The following is a 23,911-nucleotide window of genomic DNA, read 5'->3' on the forward strand; positions in this document are numbered from 1 at the left end:
GGCATAAAGTTTATGGTATGATTACAATCTTCTAAAATTGATCTTGCTTCTGCCTGTGGCAACATATTTTCCAAAGCCAACTTTTCACTAGTACAGATCCAAAAACATCTTTCACTATTTTTATTGGCTTTTGGGCATACAAATTACCCACCTACCATTGATTATGTAGATACTGGTTTGTGTTTTTTTTATGTCGCTCTCTCCTCCCTCTCGCGACCGCTTCCTCGCCAGCGCCCCTCACCTCCCCTCCCGCCAGCGCACCACGAGCCTTGTCCGGCGGCTGCGCGGCCCTGCTCTGGTGAGCGCGCTTCCCTGCCCTCGTCGTCGTCGAGGCTCGCGCCCTCCCCATGCTGCTCCCCTCCCTCGAGAGGGCCGCGTCAGGATGGTTGTGGATGATATGTGGGTTGCCTTAACAGTTTTCTCAAAAATCACAGCTACCCAACCAAATGGCCTTCTACTTTTCTCACAGCTATTTTTCCACAACTCACAAACAGCTTTTCTAAAAGCCACAGCACAACCAAACAAATCTTTAATTTGCTTCTACTATTTATATTGTGATCTATGCAAATATTGAACCTAATTACTTGTATACCGAATTGCTCGTGGAATTTTTTTATTGTCCACCGAATTTTTTTTAGATTGTACCGAACATTGTAGGTTAAAATTTTGACATGACATACCCTAAGTTCCAATCTTAGGTCCGCCACTGCTCACGTCCAGGGGTTGGATTCACGTCTAGGGGCGGCGGTGGCGCTACGTCGTCCAAGGGCGACGGCACGAGTTTTGGGGCGGCGGCGCTCTTGTCCAGTGCATCGCGAACAGATCGATCGCAGTGGTATCGGAAGGGCCAACGGAATTGGATGACGTGGACCCAATTTTGAATATAGCTATCCCACTTTACCTAGTCTCTTGGACTACCCCATAGAATTAGGTGCTTTTTATTTTTACTAAAGGTCTACAAACTCCATATTTAGAAAACAAAATACAAGAGCTCTTGGAGATGCTCTAATACAGGAGCAGAAAATAGTTTAGGCCTTGTCACCTTGTGGATAGGGATATAGACCATTTGAGCTCTGAAGACCAGCACGTTGCGAGTACATTCAAAATAACACATTTCCAAAAAAAAAAATTTGGACGGAGGTGTTTCAAATTCCAATGCTAATGTTTACTATAGCTGTGTCCTTGTGTGTAAACCTGGAAATAAAATGAGAAAGAAGTGGGCAAGCACATAGAAAGACGGAGAAGGCCTAAAATGGAAGGGCCCGTCCAATTCGTATGCCTGGCCCAAAGATAGAGGAGGAGATATCTTTGGACCAACATAACCGGGTTACCGGGCCAATCAAGGAAATTCTTTTTTTTTTCCGGCTATTTCATCAAGCGCCACACGGACTTGAAATTCAGACGCTGTAAGGGCTTGTTTGGTTTCAGGTATTTTTTCTTAAGTCTTTGGAACTTTTTAGTATTTAGAAGTATTAAATAAAGATTAATTATAAAACTAACTGTAGAATTTTGGAGCTAAATTGCAAGATGAATCTAATAAGATATATTAATTTATGATTAGAATATTGTTACTGTAGCATTACTGTAGTAAATTATGAATTAATTAGGCTCATTAGATTCGTCTTGCGAATTAGCACTGAGCTGGTAAAAAATATTTATAAACAAATTTTATTTAATACTATAAAATAGTAAGATTCCTTTTTGATGTGATAGAAACTTATGAAAAAAAATCCTCAAACCAAACAAGTCCGCCGCCGTCGTTTGCGCTAACGAGGTTCCATAGAAGTACGGAACGAGGCTTCGGGAGCAAGCCGAGCATGGAGATGGCGGTGGAGGAGACGAGGAGCAAGCCGAGCGCGGAGCCGCGCGCGGACACGGCGGCGGGGGCGGAGTCGTCGTCGAGCACTGTAGCAGCCAGCGGGCTGAGCGCGGAGCTGCGGACACGGCAGCGGGCGGCGGAGTCGTCGAGCAGCAAGCCGAGCGTGGAGCCGCGGACACGGCGGTGAAGTCGTCGAGCGTGGAGCTGCGGACATCGTTAGTCAACGCTCAGTTAACGTGAATGCTAAAAAGCAAAAAATGGGGTTATATTTTGATGGTAAGGATCATTATAGATTTACTATCTTATCATTGATTAAATAAAATAATTTTGAAAATAGAATTACCATAATTAGTTTTTAATTAGGTCCATCAATTTAATAGACATGTGGTGACTATGGGCCCACAATTAAATATGCATTCAATGTCTATAGGTGCCTCTTTTTTGTGTGTATTTTGATGTTTATCAATTTTAAACCGTCGGATCGAGTCTTATGAGCTGTCCATTTCTTCCCCCAACCATTGTAACAAAATTGTATTATCCTGGATGTATTATGTGGTACTAGCTTGTAAACAGTTATGGCTTGTCTTATACTAAGCAGTATGTAAAGTCTACTGGATGTATTAGACACATAACTATTTATTTTTTTTCCTTTGAAAGTCTTTTGGCTTGACCATTTGCAACTTGCAAGAGTCCCAATTACCACTGGGGCAGGTGGCACAAGTAAAGGGATCAACAGCCGAGCGCTGATTTCTCTCGACTCGTTTTCCCCTTGCTACAGTACAAAAGGGCGAATCCAGGGCGAGCTCGCTTCCGGCGGCGATTTCGGCGGCTCCCCCTCTCCTGCGGCGGCCTCGTCGGCCCCGGAGGGGATGGGGAACCTCGAGTTCGTCGCGCGGAGTGTATATTAGTTAATAGGCTTGTACTAGGTACGCTAGTTCTTGCTCCTCCCATGACGGCGATCCGACATGGGAGGGAGCTTTGTCTTCCAGGCGACGACGTCGAGGCGAGATCGACGTCGCTGCAGAGGAATAAGTGCCTCCATCCTTCTCGTCATGATGGCGTTGGCTCCGGCGCCATCTTGAGGTACGGGTGGCTCAACCTCTCCAGTTCTGTCTTCTACGACTACTGTGGGAGGGTCTACTCTGGAGCCCATAGGTGCGTGCCGCTCCTGCTTCTTGTGGCGGCGGCCGAGCCCTTTGTTGTTGGAAGAGAAGGCCTGGTGCTGGGTTTGTTGGCGTGGTGGTGTGTGTCCATGGTTCTTCACGGCGCATCTTGGCGGCTTGCCATGGCCCTGGACCAGGTGCGCGTGGGGTGCTTCCCCGGCCGTTGCGCTACATCGGGTTTTTGCTCGTCCTTTGGGCCGGCTTCTTTTGCGGCTCCTGCGAAAGCTTCGGCGATTTGGCGCGCCCTCCTGGTTTCTGGTGGTTGTCGCCGTCTCTGGTTCCTGGTGCTAGCTGTAGCAGCGAGGATCCATGGCGGAAGCTGTTGGTGGCAGGCACAGAGCTCCTCTCAGTCTTATTTGTATTTCTCTTATGTCATAGGGGCTTTTGTGCAAAGTTGGTGGACACCTGTCCTTATGTATCCTTCCAGAGCACGCCTGTGTGTGCACGTGTACTTGTGCTGTTTGTTTTCCTACTAATCTAATATAGGTATGCTTAATAAAAAAAAATACCACTGGGGCAATTGGAACATAAAGAAATCATGCAACTTCTGAGGTTTTTGGAAGCCATATGTAACTCCAAAGTTACGGTCTAAAGCTTGCAAGTTGCAACTCACCTATTTTCGTTTTTTTCTAACAGAACTTTCATTCGGCCTCCACCGTACCTTGGCTTGATTAGAAGTTTTACCATTTAGCGTGATGTAGACTGCTGCAATTACAATTCGGATGAAGTATACAAGGACTGCATCGTGGCCATGGCCTCGTGGATACCTTCAAGTAACAGGATATTCTAAGCAAAAGAAGCAGCGATATACCCATCGAAGCTGCATGTGTTAGAACTAGACTTTATAATAAACTAGAAGAAAAAACTATCTTTGCTACATGATACTCCCTCTATTTCAAAATATAAGCCGTTTTGACTTTTCTAGATTCATATATTTTGCTATATATCTAGACATATATTATATTTAAGTGCGTAGCAAACACTATGAATTTAAAAAAGACAAAACAACTTACATTTTGAACGGTGAGAGTACTACAAAATTTGTATATGGTTGCAGTTATGCATGATTCAGTGTCCTCCAGTAAACACGTTTCTTGTAGACAATAAATTCTGTCCTGTAGTAATATGCACAATTTTGTACGTCTACTGACAAAATATTCATCTTTCAATGTTCTCCATAATACACCTTTTGTGTTTTGTCGTAGTATATCATGTGGTACAAATTTTGCTAAAAGATACAGAGTATTACGGTTACGGAATAATTACCGAAAACGAAACCAAGCGAGAGAGAAATAAAATAAAATCAGACACCTTTTAATCTTTTTTTAAGACTGCTAGGCACGGGAGGTGCGAGGCAGGCAGGCGAGAGGTAACTCTCGGGGAAGGCGAGCCAGGACCAGGACACGAGGTCGGTGCGTTCGTGCGTGCCATACAGCGCGCCGTCCCCGGTGAGATCCCCCAAGACGACGCCGACGACGAACGGAACCCCACCAAAATCTCACCTTTCTCCTACTCCTTGCTTCCCAGATCTCTCCCCCCACACCCCGGCGGACGCCGCAGATCTGAGGGTCATCGGCAGCCATGATCTCCAGCAAGCTCAAGTCCGTCGACTTCTACAGGTGCGCCCCCGATCTGCCCTCCCTCGATCTCGAGCGCCCCTCCACTCCTCGATACCTTTCCCGGGATAGGCTGGGAGGCGGAGCTGTGCCTTGGCATTGGGGTCCGCCGACCCCGACGGATTTTGCAAAAATCAGTGCTAAATTGCTGTAGCTTGTTGTTAATGGTCTATTATGACCCCATCGTTTTACACATAAGACCCCGATGCTCTTCCGGTCTGGCTTCGCCCTGGTGCAGCTTTCTGGGGGAATTATTAGATGATGAATACCGAGAACGGAGAGTGGTGTTGTCCGGTTGCGCTGGGCGGATTTCTTCGAATCCTGGATGACAGCGGCGTTTCTTTGAGGCGAGTGCCCGGGTGGGTTCTAGGAATGAGAGCACTTATGTATCGAGGGGATAGGAGCAGCTAAATCGCTACAATGATTTTGAACACTTCTTCGTTAATAGGCCCTATTGCAGTTAGCGCGGGTTACTCTGCGTCAGCGATGTTCCTTTGTTCGTTTGTAGCTCGGTAGAGACGGGGACTTGCCCGATCAATTGGTAGATGTTGTGCTCAAAATCTTGTTTTTCTTTTTGGTTTGTGGGCGTGACCATTCTGTAATTGCATTTTGAGTGGTAGCACACTCATCCCGTCGTTAGATTTCATTTTGTAGTGGTTCTTCGTTTGGAGTTCCCTTTCGAGTTTGGACAGTGTTGCACTCTGATGCCGTATGCCATTCTAAAGTAGAAGCTAGTCCGACAGTTCTGGATTAGATAGGAGAAGCCACATGTTTCCATTTTCTTAAAAAATGATGTTTTTTTAGACGGAATACACCCTCGCCATAAATCATGATGAACTACTGCATAAGGGTTTGATCCATCTCGTTGGGATTTGAGAGCTGAGTGGCTCACACTGTTTAGTTCCTTGATGTATCAACCATGCTATTCAGTGAGAAGCTTATTGTTGCTCGTGTCCATATTTGTAATGTTTGATTATTTTTCATGTTGCAGGAAAATCCCTAGGGATTTGACCGAGGCATCATTATCTGGTGCTGGATTATCCATTGTAGCAGCACTAACTATGATGTTTTTGTTTGGAATGGTATTGCCCCACCCAAGTTTCCCCTGTAATCAATAGAATTTCCTTCATGTTCCAATAGGCAGTCATAAACTAAGTGTAAGGAAAGAAATTGGAAAAATAATCAATGATACTCATTTTGTTTGTGTAGAATACCGTTCTATCATTTGGTTTTCTGTAGCATAGCTGACTTAAGTAACCACTTTCTATTTCTCACATTTGTTCTATTAATCGATTCAATCGAGTTAAGTGTTTTTCTTTCAGTTGACTATTGAAATTAGAACATCAACAAGATGGGCTAGATTCTGAAGGCAAACTTCAAGCTACTGCGGCTGAATTTTGGTTTAGATTTGTCAATTGTGATGTAATAAACATTGAAAGTAGTAGTTTAGTTACATTATGAACCCGAAACATTCCAGTTACTATGGTACACTAAACATTGAAAGTACTAGTTTAGTTACATGCTGTTTCCCAAATATTCTAGTTGCTCTGAGTCCCATGCGTTGAGGGTTGCCACTGATTAAATATTGCAATTACTTGCCTGCCATTTAAAGTTGACTGATTTCTCATTTTTATGAGCTTTATATTTTGCAAAGGTGAACTTCAAGTTTTCAACTAAGAAGTTGATTATTTGACATTGCAGGAATTGAGCAGTTACCTAGCAGTTAATACTACAACATCTGTGATCGTTGATAGGAGTTCAGATGGGGAGTTTTTACGGATAGATTTCAATATAAGGTAAGCCCTATTGCCTGTCTCAAGTGTTGTTCAGTTTGGTGTTTAGATATATCAATATTGATATGTGCCCGTATGGATGCGTATCTGCATATGTACACAGTACACTGCTGCCTTTTCTCTTTCGGTCAGGATTTACAATTTATAGAATCTGTGATTTCCTGACTTATGCCAACTATGCTGATACTAATTATTTTATAATATGATATCTATTGGACAAACTAGCACTTTGGGCAACTGCAACTAGTAGGGAGGGTTCTTGTTCGTTTGCAACATTGTATGGTTTAATTTGTCTTGCTGGTCATTTGAGCTCTGGAATGGTTTTAGGGAATCTAGCGCTGTTTGTTTTTCTTGAAGATGCCAGATCGTGTGCCATTTATTACTATATTACTATTTTATTCTGTTGTTAACATTTTCTTTATTTTTTTCTTTCTCCTTAGTTCATGTGGCTCCCATTGGGTTTCATCTGTAGCATACACTAAATTACATGGAATGACAGGCTTTGGTGTTTGTTTGGAATTAGGGATGATTTCAGAAACTCTTGGCTACAAACCTTAATTATTGTTCCCTCAATGTTCACTGATTGCTATTGTCTTTTACAGCTTTCCTGCACTTTCATGTGAATTTGCATCAGTTGATGTCAGCGATGTGCTGGGAACAGTAAGATATTTCTTTGCCTCATATGCCTTTTTTTGGGGTTCTATCTTCTAGAATGTGGCAAAATTATTAGTTGCTATCCTTTGATGATAGCGAATGGGTCTCTAGCTGACTTGGTTAGATGGCCTTAGTAGCACTCCCCAGGTCCTGAGTTTGACTCCCCTCGGCAGTGAATTTCAGCCTTGGGTTAAAAGAATCCCTCGCCTGTCACCACGCCAAAGCATAAAGGAAGGTCCCAGCCCACACTCACTTGAGTAACGGCGCCCCTATGTAAGGGTGGGGCAGGGGTTCGGAGGTTTTCTTGGCCTGCGTGAGAGTTCTCTTATTTAATGCTCGGGGGTTTCTTCCCCCTTGCAGGACGAGTTCTTTTTTATCCTTTGATGATACTAGAAAAAAGGGGAACATGAGAGATATAATGTGTTTTTTCAGAAAACAAAGACATGTTTAAGTACTCATGTAAACTATCATGAATGTTAAAATCATTTTTGACTAGCTTTTTTAAGCTATGTATACATCTGCAGACCACAGCATTTTGTTTTCTTGCTTAACTTTAATTATCTGTTAAATCCATATGCAGAACAGATTGAACATAACGAAAACTGTTCGCAAATATTCGATTGATCGGAATTTAGTACCAACTGGATCAGAATTCCACCCTGGGCCTATTCCCACTGTCAGTAAGCATGGAGATGATATAGAAGAGGATCATGTCGATGGTTCAGTTTCCTTGTCATCTCGCAATTTTGATAGCTATTCACACCAGTAAGTATTCAGCTATCTACTGACTTAAAGTCCTGCTTGATCATACATAGAAGTCATTCTTTATTTTAAGATCGTATTGTATCAATAACCAGATAATTGTTCATGCTATTCTTTTCATCACCATCTTTCGGCCATGTATTTTTGCACATTCATAATAATTGTATCTCAATAGCTCCAATTCTTTCGGCCATGCATTTTTGCACCCCTCTTGTATTTCTTTTATGGGATCCCTAATATTGCTGATAGTTATCCTGCTGTTGTTCCTTTTTAGATATCCTGTTTTGGTTGTCAACTTTTATGCCCCATGGTGTTACTGGAGCAATCGACTGGTTAGTATTTATTTCCTTGTGTTACTTTTCATTTATTTATGTTCATTACTTCAGCTACTATATTTCTGAGGACATCAATTATTGTATTGATAATGTGGAAGTCATCTGGACATAATATAAACCACAGAACAACAGTTGCACCACAATACAGTGAAAATCCTTGTCATAGTTTGGTTAATTTGATTATAGATGCTTAAATCTGCTGATATTTTTATTTCAGTTGAAATTTGCGGCTTTGTTCTGGTGAAGTAAATGTAATATGTTGGACTGCTTATCACTCCTTTTTTTTTCTTTCAGAAACCTTCGTGGGAGAAGACTGCGCAAATAATAAGGGAGAGGTAAATACTATTGTTCTTTATATGCTCCTAACAAAGCTTAGGGATCAGTGTCTTACACTACTGATTAATAACCTTGTCTTCGATCATGTGCAGATATGACCCTGAAATGGATGGTAGAATCCTTCTGGGCAAGGTTGACTGCACTGAGGAAATTGACTTGTGTAGGAGGTCTGTACCTATTGATACTTACATTTAAAACCAACATGATCCAAATGTCTATGATGCAATATGGAATCACGATTCATTATTGGTTATGTATCATGAAAGACTTTATCAACTAGTTAAGGAGTGTCTAAATAAGTAGTTTTATGATGTGGGGCTAAAATAATGAGATCATGATGCATTGTGTTTCATAAAATCACAATGCCACTTCCATCTGGATTCTGTAGTACTTATTCCTTCTGGATCTATTTATGGATCTATTTACATAGAGAACTATTCCTTCTGATACTTCAACCTAAAAGATCTATTAAGACTGATATGGAACTGCGCAAGTAACAGTTCCATTGAAAGCTCATGCCTCATTCTTCTATTTGTTTGATACTTTACTATTTTGAGATTTTATTTGGAGGCTGTTCTGAATTCTGGCCTTGTTGGCCGTTATGGGCTTATGGCATCAGGTTTGGAGCCTGTTAGTTCATTTAGACTCCTGCATCCCCTCTTCTAGTTTTCCAAAAAAAAAAAAGGAAAAGTGGGGATGCCAGGAAGAAGTTTTTCTATGTTCCATATTGTTGGATAAAAGTGGGAAATGCTGGTGGGCTGATTATGGGGATGCTGTTTAACTTCCCCACCACCTGCTTTGTTGTCCATCTTCATTAACAAGTTGCCATATTCACAAACAGACAGATAAGAAGGGGTGGCAGAATTATATATATTTACCATCTCTATAATGGAATGCTCTTGTGCATCTGATGATCTGATCTTTTTTTTATGAAGACATATATGCATATTTCAAGCTACACATATTGATAACTCAGTATTGACCACAAGAGAAATCCTGAGATTGTTTTTGTTCCTTTTCACTCATATCATGAAACCTGGTGTTCCTTTATAACTTCTTTGGTTTGCGATTTTGCTGATGTTTCTTAATCAATAAATATCTGGAATATACTTTTCATCACTTTAGTTTATCAAATGCAGGCACCACATACAAGGATACCCATCCATTCGTGTTTTCCGTAAAGGGTCTGATATCAAGTAAGCACAGTTCATTTACATTCTATTTAGATACCTTCTGGAGTTTGCTTGGCTAATCTCCAGGGATAATGCTACTTTGGGCTGCAATTTTTTTTTGTTCTGCGTCTGTTTTGATATTTTCCCTAGTTCTATGAAAACCCCTAATTTTTCTGTACACAGGGAAAATCAGGGTCATCATGATCATGAATCGTACTATGGGGAGCGTGATACAGAGAGTTTAGTCGCGGTATGTTATGCATTACCTGGTTATCGATTCTTTGTACTGTTTTAGCAATGTTTATATTTGCTATGATTCTATATCCTAAACACCATGCAGGAGGAACTGAAATGGCATCCAAAAGGCCAAATATTCTTTACTTTTTGATCTACATTATCTGTTGTTAGCTCTGAACTAACTGTTGATGTAATATTTTAAACCTCAGGCAATGGAAACTTACGTTGCAAACATTCCGAAAGAGGCTCACGTGCTTGCTTTGGAAGACAAATCCAATAAGACTGTTGATCCTGCCAAGCGCCCTGCTCCAATGACCAGTGGATGCAGAATAGAAGGTTTTGTGCGAGTCAAAAGGGTAAATCATTGCATAGAGATAATTGTGCATATGGTTGGTAATATGGGGAAGGGTGTTTGCTGTCTTTAATAATAACCTGTCTATTTACCAGGTTCCAGGGAGTGTCGTTATATCAGCTCGATCTGGATCACACTCATTTGATCCATCCCAGATAAATGTTTCACACTATGTGAATCAGTTCTCATTTGGCAAAAAACTTTCGCCAAGGATGTTTCATGAATTCTTAAGACTAACTCCCTATCTTCGTGGATACCATGATAGATTAGCTGGCCAGTCTTACATTGTTAAGCAGGGTGAGGTTAACGCCAATGTTACTGTAAGTCTCTTAACTTTTCGTAATGTTTCCTATTTGGTCAGTTTCTTTTCAGCGGCAATATTTCTTGTTTCTTTGGATTTACATGATTCATTTATGCTATTCTTAGATTGAGCATTACCTACAAGTTGTGAAGACTGAGCTTGTAACACTGAGGTCCTCAAAGGAACTGAAAGTGCTCGAGGAATACGAATACACAGCACACAGCAGCTTGGTGCACAGCTTCTACGTTCCTGTTGTGAAATTTCATTTTGAGCCTTCTCCCATGCAGGTTGTCATCCTCACTATATTATTCTGTTTTATCAACATGTGAATGATACATCTAAAATGATTCTCATTAACCTTCAGGTCTTGGTAACTGAAGTTCCGAGATCCTTCTCTCATTTCATCACAAATGTATGTGCTATTATCGGTGGCGTCTTCACGGTGCGTGCGAACACATTCTTATATTTATCCTGACATCTGTGAGTCCAAATAAAAATGTCTGATGAAAACTGACATGACAATTCCAGGTTGCTGGAATACTGGATTCCATCTTCCACAATACGCTAAGGATGGTGAAGAAGGTTGAGCTAGGAAAGAACATTTAAATTCCGGTGCCGCTACAAGCTTCAGCGGATGTGCTAGGTAGCCATTATTTTGTTAAACTTAAAAGAGGGGAAACGTGGGGTAGGCAGAGTTGGAACTAGGGGTCGTGGACTTGATAGTTGATACTAGGGACATCGGTGTTTTGCTACATCACTTACAAATAAGAAAGTGGATCCTTGTGGGTGAACCCTGTGCTAATTGAGCAAGGTAATCTGCTGTTCTTGTTCCTGTGGCCCCCGTTGCCACTACACTATTGCTCTTCTGTTGTGCCCCAATTCAGCTCTAGGAGCCGGAGGGAGCCAACCTTTTTTTTTTCAAGTTCGGCACCTGCCCAAAGATGTATAAATCCTTTTCTGCGATCTCGTCCAGATTTGAAACGTCACGCTCCAGTTCCAAGTATGCTCAAGCGTCGACCTCGCCGTCACAACGTCAGCTCCACGGCCAGCTCGAGGAAGCCGTTGAGCAGCGCCGCCGCCATCGCCAAGCCTGCGGCCGCCGGCCCTTGGAGTGGAGCAAGGCGAAGTAGAGCGCGGTGAGGGTAATGGCGTATTTATTGCTGCGGCCTTGTTGATCTTTGCCATGATTCTTGCTAGCTTGTTAGAAAGCGCAGGAAGTAGGAAAGACATTGGCGTTTCCGCAACGTATTTCTTTTTTTTTGCTAATATATTTCTAATGAAGAACGAAAGGGTATTCCTCGACAAATAAATGGTCAATTTGTTTTTGCGACGGAGAACAAGGGGGAAAAAACTTGTCTATTCAGGAAGTTTCCAAGATTACCCAGTTTAACTCGCTACAGCTCCCTTGTTAATACCAACATAAATAAAACATCTTGGCATTGCTGCTCGTCATGGCGAAGCTAACAAATAGGATCCGACGACAAAGAACTAGAATGTTGCGTTCGTTGACCAAGTTTTTGCACAAAGCCACAAACCAAGTTGTTGCTCGTCATGCTGTACACTCTTAAGCAAGTAAGTAATTAATGGACTTGGTCGTTTTCGGTTTACTGGTTTAGCATGAAACTTCGTAGCTATGCGGCATCACACCTGTCTAACTGTCTTCTTATGTTTTTGTGTGTTAATAAGGCGAAAGTTCTCTCTTGACAGCAATGCGATGTTTTTCCAAGTGTATTTACTAAGTTGTGATTTTTGTTCTTTTTTATCATCTGACGAGAGACAGATTCGTGTAGAGGTCGGAAATTGTACGTTCACTACCTTTTAAAAGAGCGGTTGAATTAAAATCAAACACATAGCAAATTAAAATAATCGTAGAGCACTCGATACGTGTTTTGCTGTCCCTAATACCCCGGCCGCTGACAATCTCAGATCAGAGGACATTTTGATGTCCACGCAGGCACAGTGTCTGCTCGGACTCGGAGTCGGAGATGAGCAGAGCCACAGGATTCCTACTACCGGCCGCCTACATGAACCGTGGAGGTGCAGTCCGACGTGGCGTTGCCCTTGGTCCAGTACACGGCGACGTCGCACGCCACCTCCGAGCTCGCCCTGATCTTGAAGGTGCCCAGCACCACGGCCTTGCCGGCCACCTCCGTCGTGGTCTGGAACGGCAGCACCCCGAGGATGGCCTCGGGCAGGAAGTAGGGGGTGGCCGCCACCCTGACGGTGTCCACCTCCACGGTGGCGCCGATGGTCTCCGTCGCGCGCGCGCCGATCTCCCCCGCGGGCACCACCGCCTGCCCCACGCCGTCGCCGTGGTACCGCACCGCCGTCACCACGTCGCCGTACCGGAACGCCGCGTAGTTCGGGTTGTGCACGGTGACGTCCACGCGCACGGTGATGTTGAGGACCGGCGGGAGGACGTTGATCGCCTTGATCTCCGTGGCCAGCACCGTCGCCGCCACCTTGGGCGACCGCGGCCGGAACACGGTGAAGTAGAGCGCCACGAAGACGACGGCGAGGACGAGGATCACGGCCGCCACCACGCCGCAGCAAATCAGGGCGGACTTCCTCTTCATCTCGGCCGCGCCGCCGTCGATGTGTTGATCGACTGATGATTCGCCCGCAACCGAAGAGGAGGAACGGAGATGAATCGACTCGTGATGGGTTCTTGGTTCTTGGTTCTTGGTTTTGGGGTCGATGGGGCCGGCTGGAGGTGGAGGAGAGAGCGGCCATATGTAACACCCAAAGTTTCATCGGAATTTCAGTTGCTCTTGTTTCTTTAGGGACTGGCGCTTTGCTCACTGGTGTTCTTTTGATTATTGTTATAGCCTGTAGGATGTGAGCCGCCCGGGGATCAAGTCGTCGTCTCTCCCAGCTCAGGAGATTGGTAAAAGAATGCCATGGACATTTGTTTTTGCTATGGTTACATACTTGCATTATTGACAGATTGAGTGGGGGTTTGGGAAATTTAATTCCACTCCATATTCTGATGTAAAATTGATGTAATTCAATTAGCTTTGATTATTGTAGGTCAGTCAAACAAACAAACTTCGTTAGTTTTGGCTACCAATACATGAAGAAGAATTGCGTAGATTGGAAATGAAGCTCATGTGCTTGTTTTGTATGAGTTGAACTATTATTTGCGAACTTTGTGCGAAATCGCTCAGTTTTTTTTGAAAGATCCATTTGGAACACGGTAAACTCAGTCCTTGGAGTATTTGAAGTTGGTAGGAATATGAAGATTCGCATTTTCCGAGTGGGGCCCAAGCATCTCGTTCGTGGATCCTTCATTCAATTTCGCAAAAATAAATCTTTTAATACGAAATAAGTACCTAGGTACTTGGTCAACAAATAAATTAGATGCGATGGATGGCTGATCTTCTAGAGGAAGGAAATGAACTCACTGTATGTATCACACTTACGCAACTACTCCCTCCATTGCCAAAGGTTGGTTATGTTAGCTTTTTTTCGACGAACTATTTTAGTTTTTTTTTAATTTATAGTATGTGTTATGGATCTAGATATAATATTATAATATACATCTAAATGTATAGCAAAATTTATGAATCTGAAAAAATCAAAACAACCTATATTTTAAAACGGAAGGAGTGCGTATTAACTGTTTCGCTGTACCTGTCTGTTGTCACTCTCACCGCTGGTTATGCTTTCACTCCCCTTGTTTACCCACTCGTTCTTGTCCCTAGCTTGTGCTTGTCCGGCGAGACGACGGAGAAGTATTCGAGCGTTTTGGACTCGTCTGATTTCGTTACAACACTTGCAGAATTTGGATGGCCGATGCCGATGCCGATGCGCGGCAGAGCAGAGAGCACAGGGAAAATTCGACGGCAACATTGTCGTCCTTGCCCCCCTGCGCTTTTTTATTTCGAGGAGATTGAGGAGGTCCCGTAGCTTTCCATCTAGAAGATCCAGCACCAGACTATGCCTGCGTTCCTCGTTCGTGTCTTGGCTCATACGAAGCCTGCCAAATCTCCTGCATTTTCGAAAATTATTAAAAATTGCAACTTTCAAAAAAACAAAAACAAAAACTGAGAGATTATATTAGGTTCTGGTGGCAAAGAGCTTTGTTTGGACAGATCCGCTGACCTTCAAAGACCAAAAGTAAAGCTGGGCCGGCCATGCTTCTGCCCCTGCGGCTTCTCTCGCTTCTGGGTGGGCTCTCAGAAGCCCTTGCAACGAGGAATCCTAGGCCCGGCCCATTACTTGCCGTTTTCCGTTCGATCAAACGAACCAAACAACTGATCTTATAACACTCAAAAAACAGCTACAAATCGGTAGAAGCATATGTGTAACACTCCAATTTTACAGTGAAAAAACAGAGCTCACAAATATCCCGTAAAAACTACTGCTACTAGATTGCTGAAATTTTACTGCAGAGAGTACTCCTCGTAAACCAAGCGACCGCGCGCCACAAGCAAATCGAACCAGGCTACTCATGCTCGTGCTCGTGCGCATACTGGCCTGCCGCCGGGAACGACCTTTCGCCGGCGGCCGCCGCCCGGGGCCCGGCGCGCACGGTGGAGGTGCACCGCGAGCTGCTCTCGCCGTGGAACACGTACATGCGGACGAGGCACACGACCTCGACGGCGACGGGCACCTCGAAGGCGCGCAGCACCAGGGCCTTGCCCACCACCCGCACCACCGCCACGAACGGCAGCATCCCCGCCACGGCGTCGGACGCGAAGTGCGGGTTCTCGGCCACCTTGACGCCGTCCACCACGGTGGCCGGCTCCACCCGCGCCGTCGAGCGGCCGCCGACCTCGCCGGCGGGCACCAGCGTCTCCCCGACGGGCGCGCTGTGGTAGGTGACCGCGCCCACCGACGCGCCGTACCGGAACGGCGAGTTGCTCGGGTTGGCCACCACGACGTGGACGCCGACGGAGACCCGCAGGGTCGGGTGCGGGAGGAGCGCGAACTCGTCGATGCTCACGTCGACGGGCGTCGCCACCACGCGCGGCGGCCGCGGGCGGTAGCGGAAGTAGAAGGCGAGGGCCAGCGCGCCCAGGATGAGCAGCACGGCCAGCGCCACGCAGCACGCCGTGCAGTGCGCCTTCCTCCTCGCGAGGAACCCCTTCTTCCCCTTCGTCTTGGTGGCTTCCTCCGCCATCTTCTCCGCCTCTCGCTGGATCGATCGGCCGATCTGTGCATGCAATGTGATCGATCTGCTGATGGCTAGTTATATATCTCTGACGGGCGACTTGTTTGGTACCCTCAATGCAAGAATGCCTCTGCTAGCTGCTGGTTAGCGATGGGTCGGGCGCTTGCTTGTTCATCGGGTTTTGGCTTGGTGGTTAGGAAATCCGTGTCCGTGTGCACGCATTTCGGAATTCAGAACTGGTTGCTGGTGAACACGACGCTTGCTTTTATCCATCTGCTGAGGCTAAATTATGCGCATGAACCGTTAAGCACGGTACGTACAGATAGAGTGGTTCGTTGCCTTTGTTTGTCTGTGATGTGCCTAAAACTGAAGTGAAGTGGAGGATTTTGGTTTCTTTTTCCCCCCTTCTGATTGTTGATGTAATCTTAGTAGGTAGGTTTATATTTTAGAGTAATCGCACTAGGTTGGGGTTTAGCCCATTGGTTGGTTTACCAATAATGGCCTAGGGATACAAGCTCCACTTGGCACTTGCTCTGGGTCATCAGATATTCAGATCGACCCACAAGTTGTAAAAAAATGAACTAAGATGAATTTTCACGTCATTAATTTAAGAGAAGAAATATATGAAATAAATTAATCTAGAAAACAGTATTCAGAACTAAAGATGAACTAAAATGAATTTTCACGTCTCATACTCTTATTCGATCATCTTCATTTTAGGATCCCTTTTCATTTCATATCGTGTTCAGAACGCAGGCCTGACCCCATGCCCAATAGGCCACTGGTGATTTACTGTCATCAGGTAATTAAGCATACTACTGGAAAAGACGGCCACTACTTACGCGACTTGCTCTATCGGCCGTGCTTGGAAAGGTTTTTCCTGCTACCATCACGTTCACGCCCCAAAAAAATGAAAAGGGCCGCCACCGAAACAAATAACCGTTGGTTGGCGCCGACGCCCACCACCAGCAGTTCACCACTGGATTTTTTTCATTTTTATATTTAAAAAAAATTAAAATTTCAAAAATATATGGCGGTTTCGAAAAATTTCAAAACTATACCCCTGTCGCCCCCTGGCTGGGCGACAGGACCTAAATGTAAAAAAAATTTTACATTTAGGTCCTGACACCCGGGACGCATTAAACAGCGAACTTGTAAAATCGATATAAAATCGGAAAAATACAAACTCAACTGTTATGGATTCTATGAAACAAGATCTACAACTTTTGTTATATAAAGTTTTTCATTTGATCAATGTATCTTGCTCTATTTTAAATACTAGTTTAATGCACTTTTATTTAAATCTCAAGATCCATCCTTTGGATGCAGGTCACCTTTGGCTAGAGTGTTGCATATGGTGAGCATAGGCTTGCACAAAATTGGTAGATCCAGAAAACATTTCTAGAATAAGTTTTTAAATTAAATCTTGCAATATGTCTAGTTTAAATGGGTTATTTATCCATGCTGCTATACTGAGTTTTAGAAGCCATAACTTTTACAGTACCATTATTTTATTTCCTAAGAGCTATAAAAAAGTTTGGTAAATTTTAGATAAGCACAACTAGACCAAATGAATTATTTCAAATTTTTCTAGGTACAAGAACTATTTTTCTTGATTTAGTGCATTTACCTTAGTCATAATTCATTTGGTCTAGTTGTGCTTATCTAAAATTTACCAAACTTTTTTTATAGCTCTTAGGAAATAAAATAATGGTACTGTAAAAGTTATGGCTTCTAAAACTCAATATAGCAGCATGGATAAATAACCCATTTAAACTAGACATATTGCAAGATTTAATTTAAAAACTTATTCTTGAAATGTTTTCTGGGCCTACCAATTTTGTACAAGCCTATGCTTACTATATGCAACACTCTGGCCAAAGATGACATGCATCAATGGATGGATCTTGAGATTTAAATAAAAGTGCATTAAACTAGTATTTAAAATAGAGCAAGATACATTGATCAAATGAAAACTTTATATAACAAAAGTTGTAGATCTTGTTTCATAGAATCCAGAACAGTTGAGTTTGTATTTTTACGATTTTTCTACGATTTATATCTATTTTACAAGTTCGTTGTTTAATGCGTCCCGGGTGTCAGGACCTAAATGTAATTTTTTTTACATTTAGGTCCTGTCGCCCAGCCAGAGGGCGACAGGCCCCCTGTCGCCCAGGCAAGGGGAGACAGGGGTATAGTTTTGAAATTTTTTGAAACCGCCATATATTTTTGAAATTTTAATTTTTTTTAAATACAAAAATGAAAAAAATCCTTCACCACTCATGTGTGGCATGACATGACGTGGGTGTTTCAAACTGCCAATGCGTCTCAAGATGACGATTTGGTTGGGCCGTGTTTCTGATTGGCTCTTGGACAACTTGCTGGGCCTGGCGGTCATTCCAGCCCATGCCAAGAAAAAGGGAAAATGACATCAGCTGTGGTAAACATGCATGTGACGGTAGTCAAAGGTTGTCATGATCAGGATCTTAATTTCTTAGCCTGATTTCTCACTTGAAATGATCGAATCGCGTAATCCCTATCATCTATCTATAAAATCCCACTTGTCAGACCAAAGGTTTGACGAAAGAGGCTGTAGACCCACAAAATTAATAGAAGGAAAATGTTTCCACCAAAATCCTAATTATTTTTACACCAAACATTTATCTACCCACCTCTTATACGCACGGGTTGCTTATATACCAGACAACCATTATTTTTAGTAAGATTTATTACCATGTGATTATCTTTCCTTTTGTACGTTAATTAACGTGCGCAAGTTACTTTCCAAATCACGCTTGTATTCTTTCCCTGCGCCTACAACCTTTCCTTGCCATCTACTCCACCTAGCAATCAGTAGTTCGGCACATCCTCCTTCGTCGGCACACACCTTGGTATAATTTTTTTAAACCTGACCGATTAGTGTGTGTCTACTAACTCAAAATGTATTAACAATATGTAGATGTTGCCTCTGTTATTAATAAAGCAAATATGTCTAATGACGTTGCTCCGTAGCCGATTTCTGAGTTTAACGGGAGAAGCACTTATGAGTTTGATGATTCATGGTATTATTAAAGCAAGATCTTATACATGGTATTAATTTATTTATTTCACTAATCGTTCTAACATTTTTTGAACCAGTTGTCATGCAGCAGAGGGTGGAATAGATTAGATTTTGAATTGAGTGGATTGCTATATTTTTAATAAAAAATAATTTAGTTGTTTTAGCATAATTTAATTACTTTAGTAGCGGTTCGATGTAATCTAACTTTGCTTTGTTATATTAATTTTGAATCCCATATTATTTTTAAGTATAATATAATTATTTTTAAATACATGATATTTTTAAATATAATTATTTTTTAAACACGTGCCTGTGGCACGTGCATCTCCACTAGTATTTTAAAACATACAAAGGATTTGTATCTATATTCAGAAAGGTTAGATGTGACATTAATAACTACACCTAACATATAATAGCATGTAAATAGTAAATGAAAATCAGGCTAAGCTAATGATGGCTCATATACATTGCCTAATATTAGACGGATCGGACACATTTTTTTTGTCAGATCATCAGGGTCGCATGCTTCAGTTTGAGTGTGTTTGGTTTTTATGTATTAAACAACTCTTTGTAAGACTCTGTTGCTTGCTTCTGTCTTATATGCCATAGCAGTGTGCTCCTGCTTCCTTTTTTTTTAGAAAAGGATTATTGCACGAGTGTGCTTCGCAAAAACGTGTAGGATTATGGTCCTATATGAAATCAACATCCATATGGATTGATCGGTATCATTCAGGTTTCACGGGACCATGTGATCATCCTGAAAACCTTGCTTGGAGTAGCCTTTTGTTATTTGATAGAAATAAAGATGTACCCTAGTAGATTATGCAGCCTGCGCAATCCATTTCTTTTTTTTATGTATAAAAAAGGTGCCCCGGCCCCCTTATGGACACTCTTTTTTTTTTTCATGTCGGAACCACCTGATCGAACCCTGGCCAACCACAATTTATTTTGCAAGTAAAAAAATTGATTCTTCCTCTAAAGAAAATTAAAGTAGATTCTTTGATTGCAAGAAAAATAACTTTATGAATAAAGATGCTCACTTTTCTGCACCATTATAGGATCAACCATCACTTGGAAATTAGTAACTTGATGTGATGTACATACATCTCGGTGCACAATTTACACAAACAGTCACTGGTTGTGCACACACAGTTACACGTAGGGCGCTGAGCAGCCGAAGAATCGCTTTCACATAGCAGGACGCACATCGATCAGCGTCCGATCTTTCCTGCCTGCATCGTCCTTTCTGCAGTGATCGCACAAGCACCGGTCGTCGGCCCGCCACGCCGGCCGGGCGCCGTGATCAGCCGATCGCATTCACCCATGATCCGCACGGACGCGTGTCCTCAGACTTTGGCGGCGCCCCCCTCCTCCTCCGTCGTCTCCCCGTCCGCCGGCTGCACGGCCGCCGCATTCTTCTCCACGTCCCCGTCGTCGCCGCCGCCGCATTCTTCTCCACGTCCCTGCTTCTCCTCCCTGCTCTTGCCCCACAGCACGTTGTAGAGGCCGGCGACGAGGAGGACGCTACCGATAATGCTGCACCCACAGCACAGTGTAGATGGGGATTAAATGAGCTGAGCCGTTTAGCTTGGCGTGGAAGCTAAAGCTTCAGAAGACAGTGACGTGACTGAGGGGATTGATCAGCTCGATCTATTGGGCCGCCGGCCGGCCGGCGGGACCCCCGATCGAGCGGCGCGGTGCCCGCCATGGGCAGTGACCTCGACACGGCGCCACTTGCGGGCGCCGTGTGCACAAGTCAAAAGGGGAGGGAGTCACGAGCGGATGGGTTTCCATCGCCGGTGACGTGGTTGGCAATCGATGCGACGTGACGTGGCGTTACCTTCCCAGGCTGACGTCCTCGCCCAGCAGGAAGGAGGCGATGGCCATGGTGAAGACGAGGCTCAGCGGCATCGACATGGACAGGAACACCGGGCCCTTCTTCTCAATCACCCAGATCTGCAGGTAGTACGAGATCGCCGCCACCACGATGCCCTGCGACGAACACGCGCAGCGTAGTAACATAAGCATCGACGGCATAGCCGGCCGAGGAAGACGAAGCCGCGTCGTCGATCGGTGTACCAATCTGACGGCCCGGTGATGTGCATATATGTGGTGTTTACCGTGAAGAGCACCCCGGCGAGGCTGACGGCGCCGGCGAGCTTCCACCGCGAGAAGTCCCTCTCGAGGACGAGCGCGACGGCGAACGACTGGACGCTCGCGAACGCGCACTGCAGCGCCGTGTTCAGGAGCTTGGAAGGGTACTCCAGCAGCAAGGGTCCCTGAGGCACGGAGCATTACTACTACGGCTGCGAAGATTCAGGCACCTCACCTGATGAACATTATAATAAACAGGAGGACAGATCTCGATTGATCCGTACCTGCTTGACCGTCCAGAAAGACCATATCACGACGGACGTTGTCATCAGGAAGATCCCCAGCGCCCACTCCTTGCTGGAGTAATGCGCGTGCGCGGCGGCGGCGCTGGCGTGGTGCTCGAGGAGCTGGTGGTGGTTCATGGACTTGAGCTCGGGGCCCTGGTACAGCGCCAGCACGATGACGCCGCCGACGCAGAGGAGTATCCCGGAGGCCTTGGCGATGCCATGGACGCTCCTAAGCTTCAGGGTCTCCATCCTGTGGTGCAAAAGGAAGAATGTTCAGTGCAGTTGCCTAATTCTGATTGTCGGTGGGTACTGAAACCGCACGAGTGTCTGAAGAAAGCAATCACGGGCTCTTTGGTTCGGATCGAGTTCTGTGACCTGAACATGACGGCCAAGATGAAGGCGACCACCGGCACGATGTTGAAGATGGCCGATGAAGAGGTCGCTGAAGCGTATTTCAGACCAATGCAGTACAAGTTGATCGTTCCAGCCATCCTGAGCAACAGAGAGCAAACGGCGTGGTGTTTCAGGGACAAGAACAGAAAATTAGCGGCCGTATGCTTCAGTTAAAGCTCATATTACTGCACGAATTAACATACCCGTAGAAAGCGTGAGCAAAGATCTTGAGAGCGAGCTTCAAGTTCAGCGGTGGCGCCTGTCCCTTCCTGCAAACGTAGAACACCAGATGAGCTACTCGATCATTCATGGTAAGCTGGTAACTTGCAGCAAGCACACACGCATGCATGACTGAAGCAGGCTCGGTCCATCGAATTGGCACCTGATTTCCAGGGAGGCGAAAGGCAACAGGAAAATGGCGGCGACGGCGTGCCGGTAGAAGACGAAGACCGTGGTGCTCGTGCCCTCGTTGAAGGAGGCCTTGGTGAGGATGTGCATGCCGGCATAGATCAGCCGGATGAGCAACACCGTGGCGTACACCTTGCTGCTGCCCATGGTGCAGTGGCAGCCTGCCTAGAAGAGATGATGGATGGGGTTTCAGCTAGCACTGTTGTGCCTGTCTCTTGGCTGAGCTCCCCATCCCTATATATACGCGATCACTACTAGAGTTCCTCAGTTTCCTGCTGTTTTTTTTCTTTCCCTACAGAAGATTTAGATACTCTAGGGATGATTTCATTCCCTAGAAAAAATCAGTAAAATCACGTAGGGAAACGTAACAGCCAATAGGAAGCTGGTGGTTCCTCAGGAGAAACCGAGGAGATATTCCTGTGGTGCCATTAGGCATGCCATCCTCTCCCATTAATTTGGTCGCTAGGAAATATCTGTACGGAAACTATTTCACTGCTGTTTTTATCTAGGGAAACAAGGGAGTTCTAGTAGCGCGACGGGCAGCCACCTAGACAGTTTGTGTGAACCGCCAAGACTGCACTAATGAAAAGGCTAAAGCGATCGACATGAAAGAAATGAAGCTGAATTGCTGAAAGTTCCCTGCATGTTCATGCATGCAATTCGGATAACAACAACTTCGAGTAGTGTCCTTAAAAAAAAAGCAATTTCGAGTAGCACAGTGATCGAGTTTATGGGCAATTTTCTTTGAAACGATGAAGGTTCTTTTGGGTGCAAAGTTCAGGTTAGCATTGCAAGGTAGATCTGCTTTTTAGACAATCGACAAGAATAATTATTAAGCAAAAAAGGCTGAATCTTAATTGGCCAAGTGGCCATGTTTAATAGAAAAAAAAAGTAGTAGTGCGCTGGCCGCAGATGAATAACCTGCCACTTGAATAAGCAGCACGGAAGTTTGTTGGATAAAGGCCTGTGTAAGGTGACCTTGAATACTGAAAGCTGTTCATGGGAGAAGCTTCCTTGAACTCTTGATCATTACATATTTTTTATTAAAAAAAGCGCCACGTGCGCCGCCATGAAATTGGTTAAGATTTTTCGAGGGCGTACTGGCATGTGTCTACAAGTGCCCTTGAGTTCAAAGTCTTTTTTAGGGTAAATCTTCACCACCTTCTATTGACCTAGACTTGTCAAAAATCCAGTGTACTAGGGACTGAGATTTTGTTTCCTGATTCTTTTTTTTCCAGTTCACAGTGAAGACACCTACTTTCATGAAATTTGGACTAAAAAGTGTATCTTTTGATAAACAAACGGAAATTTCGAGCAAACAACATTTCTGGTCATGACTGAAAAGACTTTAATTTCACGATTCACTAAATATCTGATGAACTTTTGTATACTTGCACTACTACAAAAAATGATTTACCACGATCTTTTTTAAACACCTTCGAGGTTGGCAGAAATTTCAACCGCCTTGATTAATGCCAGGCATTAACCAAGGCGATCATTTTCTATTAACCGAGGTGGTAAAAAAACCGCCTTGAAAAATCAATTTACGGAGGCCGTTAAAAATTAACCGCCTCCTAAAATCTATTAACCGAGGTGAAGATTATAAGAGACCCGCCTCCAGAAATGCCTCCATTTTAGGAGGCGGGCCTCCTAAAAGGCCCGCCTTAGAAAAAAGGCCGAGGCCCAAGAACCATGGGAGTGGCCCGATATAAATAGGAAGTTAGGGTTTGGGGCGCTCCCAATCCCTCTCCCTCCGCCGCACATCGCGCCTCCACTCTATTCCATCACGCCCCTTCCTCCCCTCCATCCCCTCCATCCCCTACAGCGGCGGAGCCCCTCTCTCCCTCCGGGGCGGCCGTGGCGGTGCACCTCCCTCCCTCCCTCTGGTGGCGCTCCTCTCTCCCTCCGGCGGTGCGGTGGCCGCATCCGTGTGGGGCGACGCGACCGCCTCCTCTTCCACCTTCGACGTTGTGGCGCAGGTGAGAAGTGCTCGGATTTGTGCGCCGTGCGGG

At 44.5% G+C, this 23,911-nt stretch overlaps 4 protein-coding genes across 7 annotated transcripts; 1 reads left to right on the forward strand and 3 right to left on the reverse strand.

The window, feature by feature from the left end:
• The first annotated feature begins 4,318 nt into the window (after positions 1-4,318).
• LOC120689851 (protein disulfide isomerase-like 5-4) lies at positions 4,319-11,361 on the forward strand. Of its 4 annotated transcripts, XM_039972293.1 has the most exons (16): positions 4,319-4,430; positions 4,510-4,601; positions 5,590-5,680; positions 6,300-6,394; positions 6,994-7,051; positions 7,626-7,810; positions 8,082-8,139; positions 8,437-8,477; positions 8,571-8,645; positions 9,618-9,674; positions 9,834-9,900; positions 10,097-10,243; positions 10,335-10,559; positions 10,666-10,827; positions 10,905-10,982; positions 11,069-11,361. In XM_039972293.1, exons 2-16 carry the CDS (start codon positions 4,564-4,566, stop codon positions 11,144-11,146), a joined length of 1,455 nt encoding a protein of 484 aa, XP_039828227.1. In that variant the 5' UTR covers positions 4,319-4,430; positions 4,510-4,563; the 3' UTR covers positions 11,147-11,361. The 4 variants fall into 4 exon arrangements, with proteins under 4 accessions (XP_039828227.1, XP_039828219.1, XP_039828236.1 ...); XM_039972285.1 differs by having other exon boundaries at positions 4,390-4,601; XM_039972302.1 differs by having other exon boundaries at positions 4,397-4,430; positions 6,300-7,051; positions 7,631-7,810.
• A 1,066-nt stretch (positions 11,362-12,427) lies between these two features.
• On the reverse strand, positions 12,428-13,448 carry LOC120696182. Its single transcript, XM_039979318.1, has one exon. The coding sequence runs from the start codon at positions 13,114-13,116 to the stop codon at positions 12,550-12,552; it is 567 nt and encodes a 188-aa protein (XP_039835252.1). The 5' UTR covers positions 13,117-13,448; the 3' UTR covers positions 12,428-12,549.
• Positions 13,449-14,781: 1,333 nt separating this feature from the next.
• On the reverse strand, positions 14,782-15,700 carry LOC120696183. Its single transcript, XM_039979319.1, has one exon. The coding sequence runs from the start codon at positions 15,663-15,665 to the stop codon at positions 14,988-14,990; it is 678 nt and encodes a 225-aa protein (XP_039835253.1). The 5' UTR covers positions 15,666-15,700; the 3' UTR covers positions 14,782-14,987.
• Positions 15,701-19,736: 4,036 nt separating this feature from the next.
• On the reverse strand, positions 19,737-23,622 carry LOC120689874 (WAT1-related protein At5g64700-like). The gene is made up of 7 exons (XM_039972319.1): positions 21,874-23,622; positions 21,695-21,760; positions 21,474-21,590; positions 21,096-21,348; positions 20,838-20,996; positions 20,558-20,709; positions 19,737-20,253 (listed from the first exon to the last, which is right to left on the reverse strand). The coding sequence occupies exons 1-7, from the start codon at positions 22,044-22,046 to the stop codon at positions 20,064-20,066; spliced, it is 1,110 nt and encodes a 369-aa protein (XP_039828253.1). The 5' UTR covers positions 22,047-23,622; the 3' UTR covers positions 19,737-20,063.
• Between the last annotated feature and the right edge of the window lie 289 nt (positions 23,623-23,911).

This window comes from Panicum virgatum, chromosome 2K (genome assembly GCF_016808335.1).
Source record: "Panicum virgatum strain AP13 chromosome 2K, P.virgatum_v5, whole genome shotgun sequence".
NCBI lineage: Eukaryota > Viridiplantae > Streptophyta > Magnoliopsida > Poales > Poaceae > Panicum > Panicum virgatum.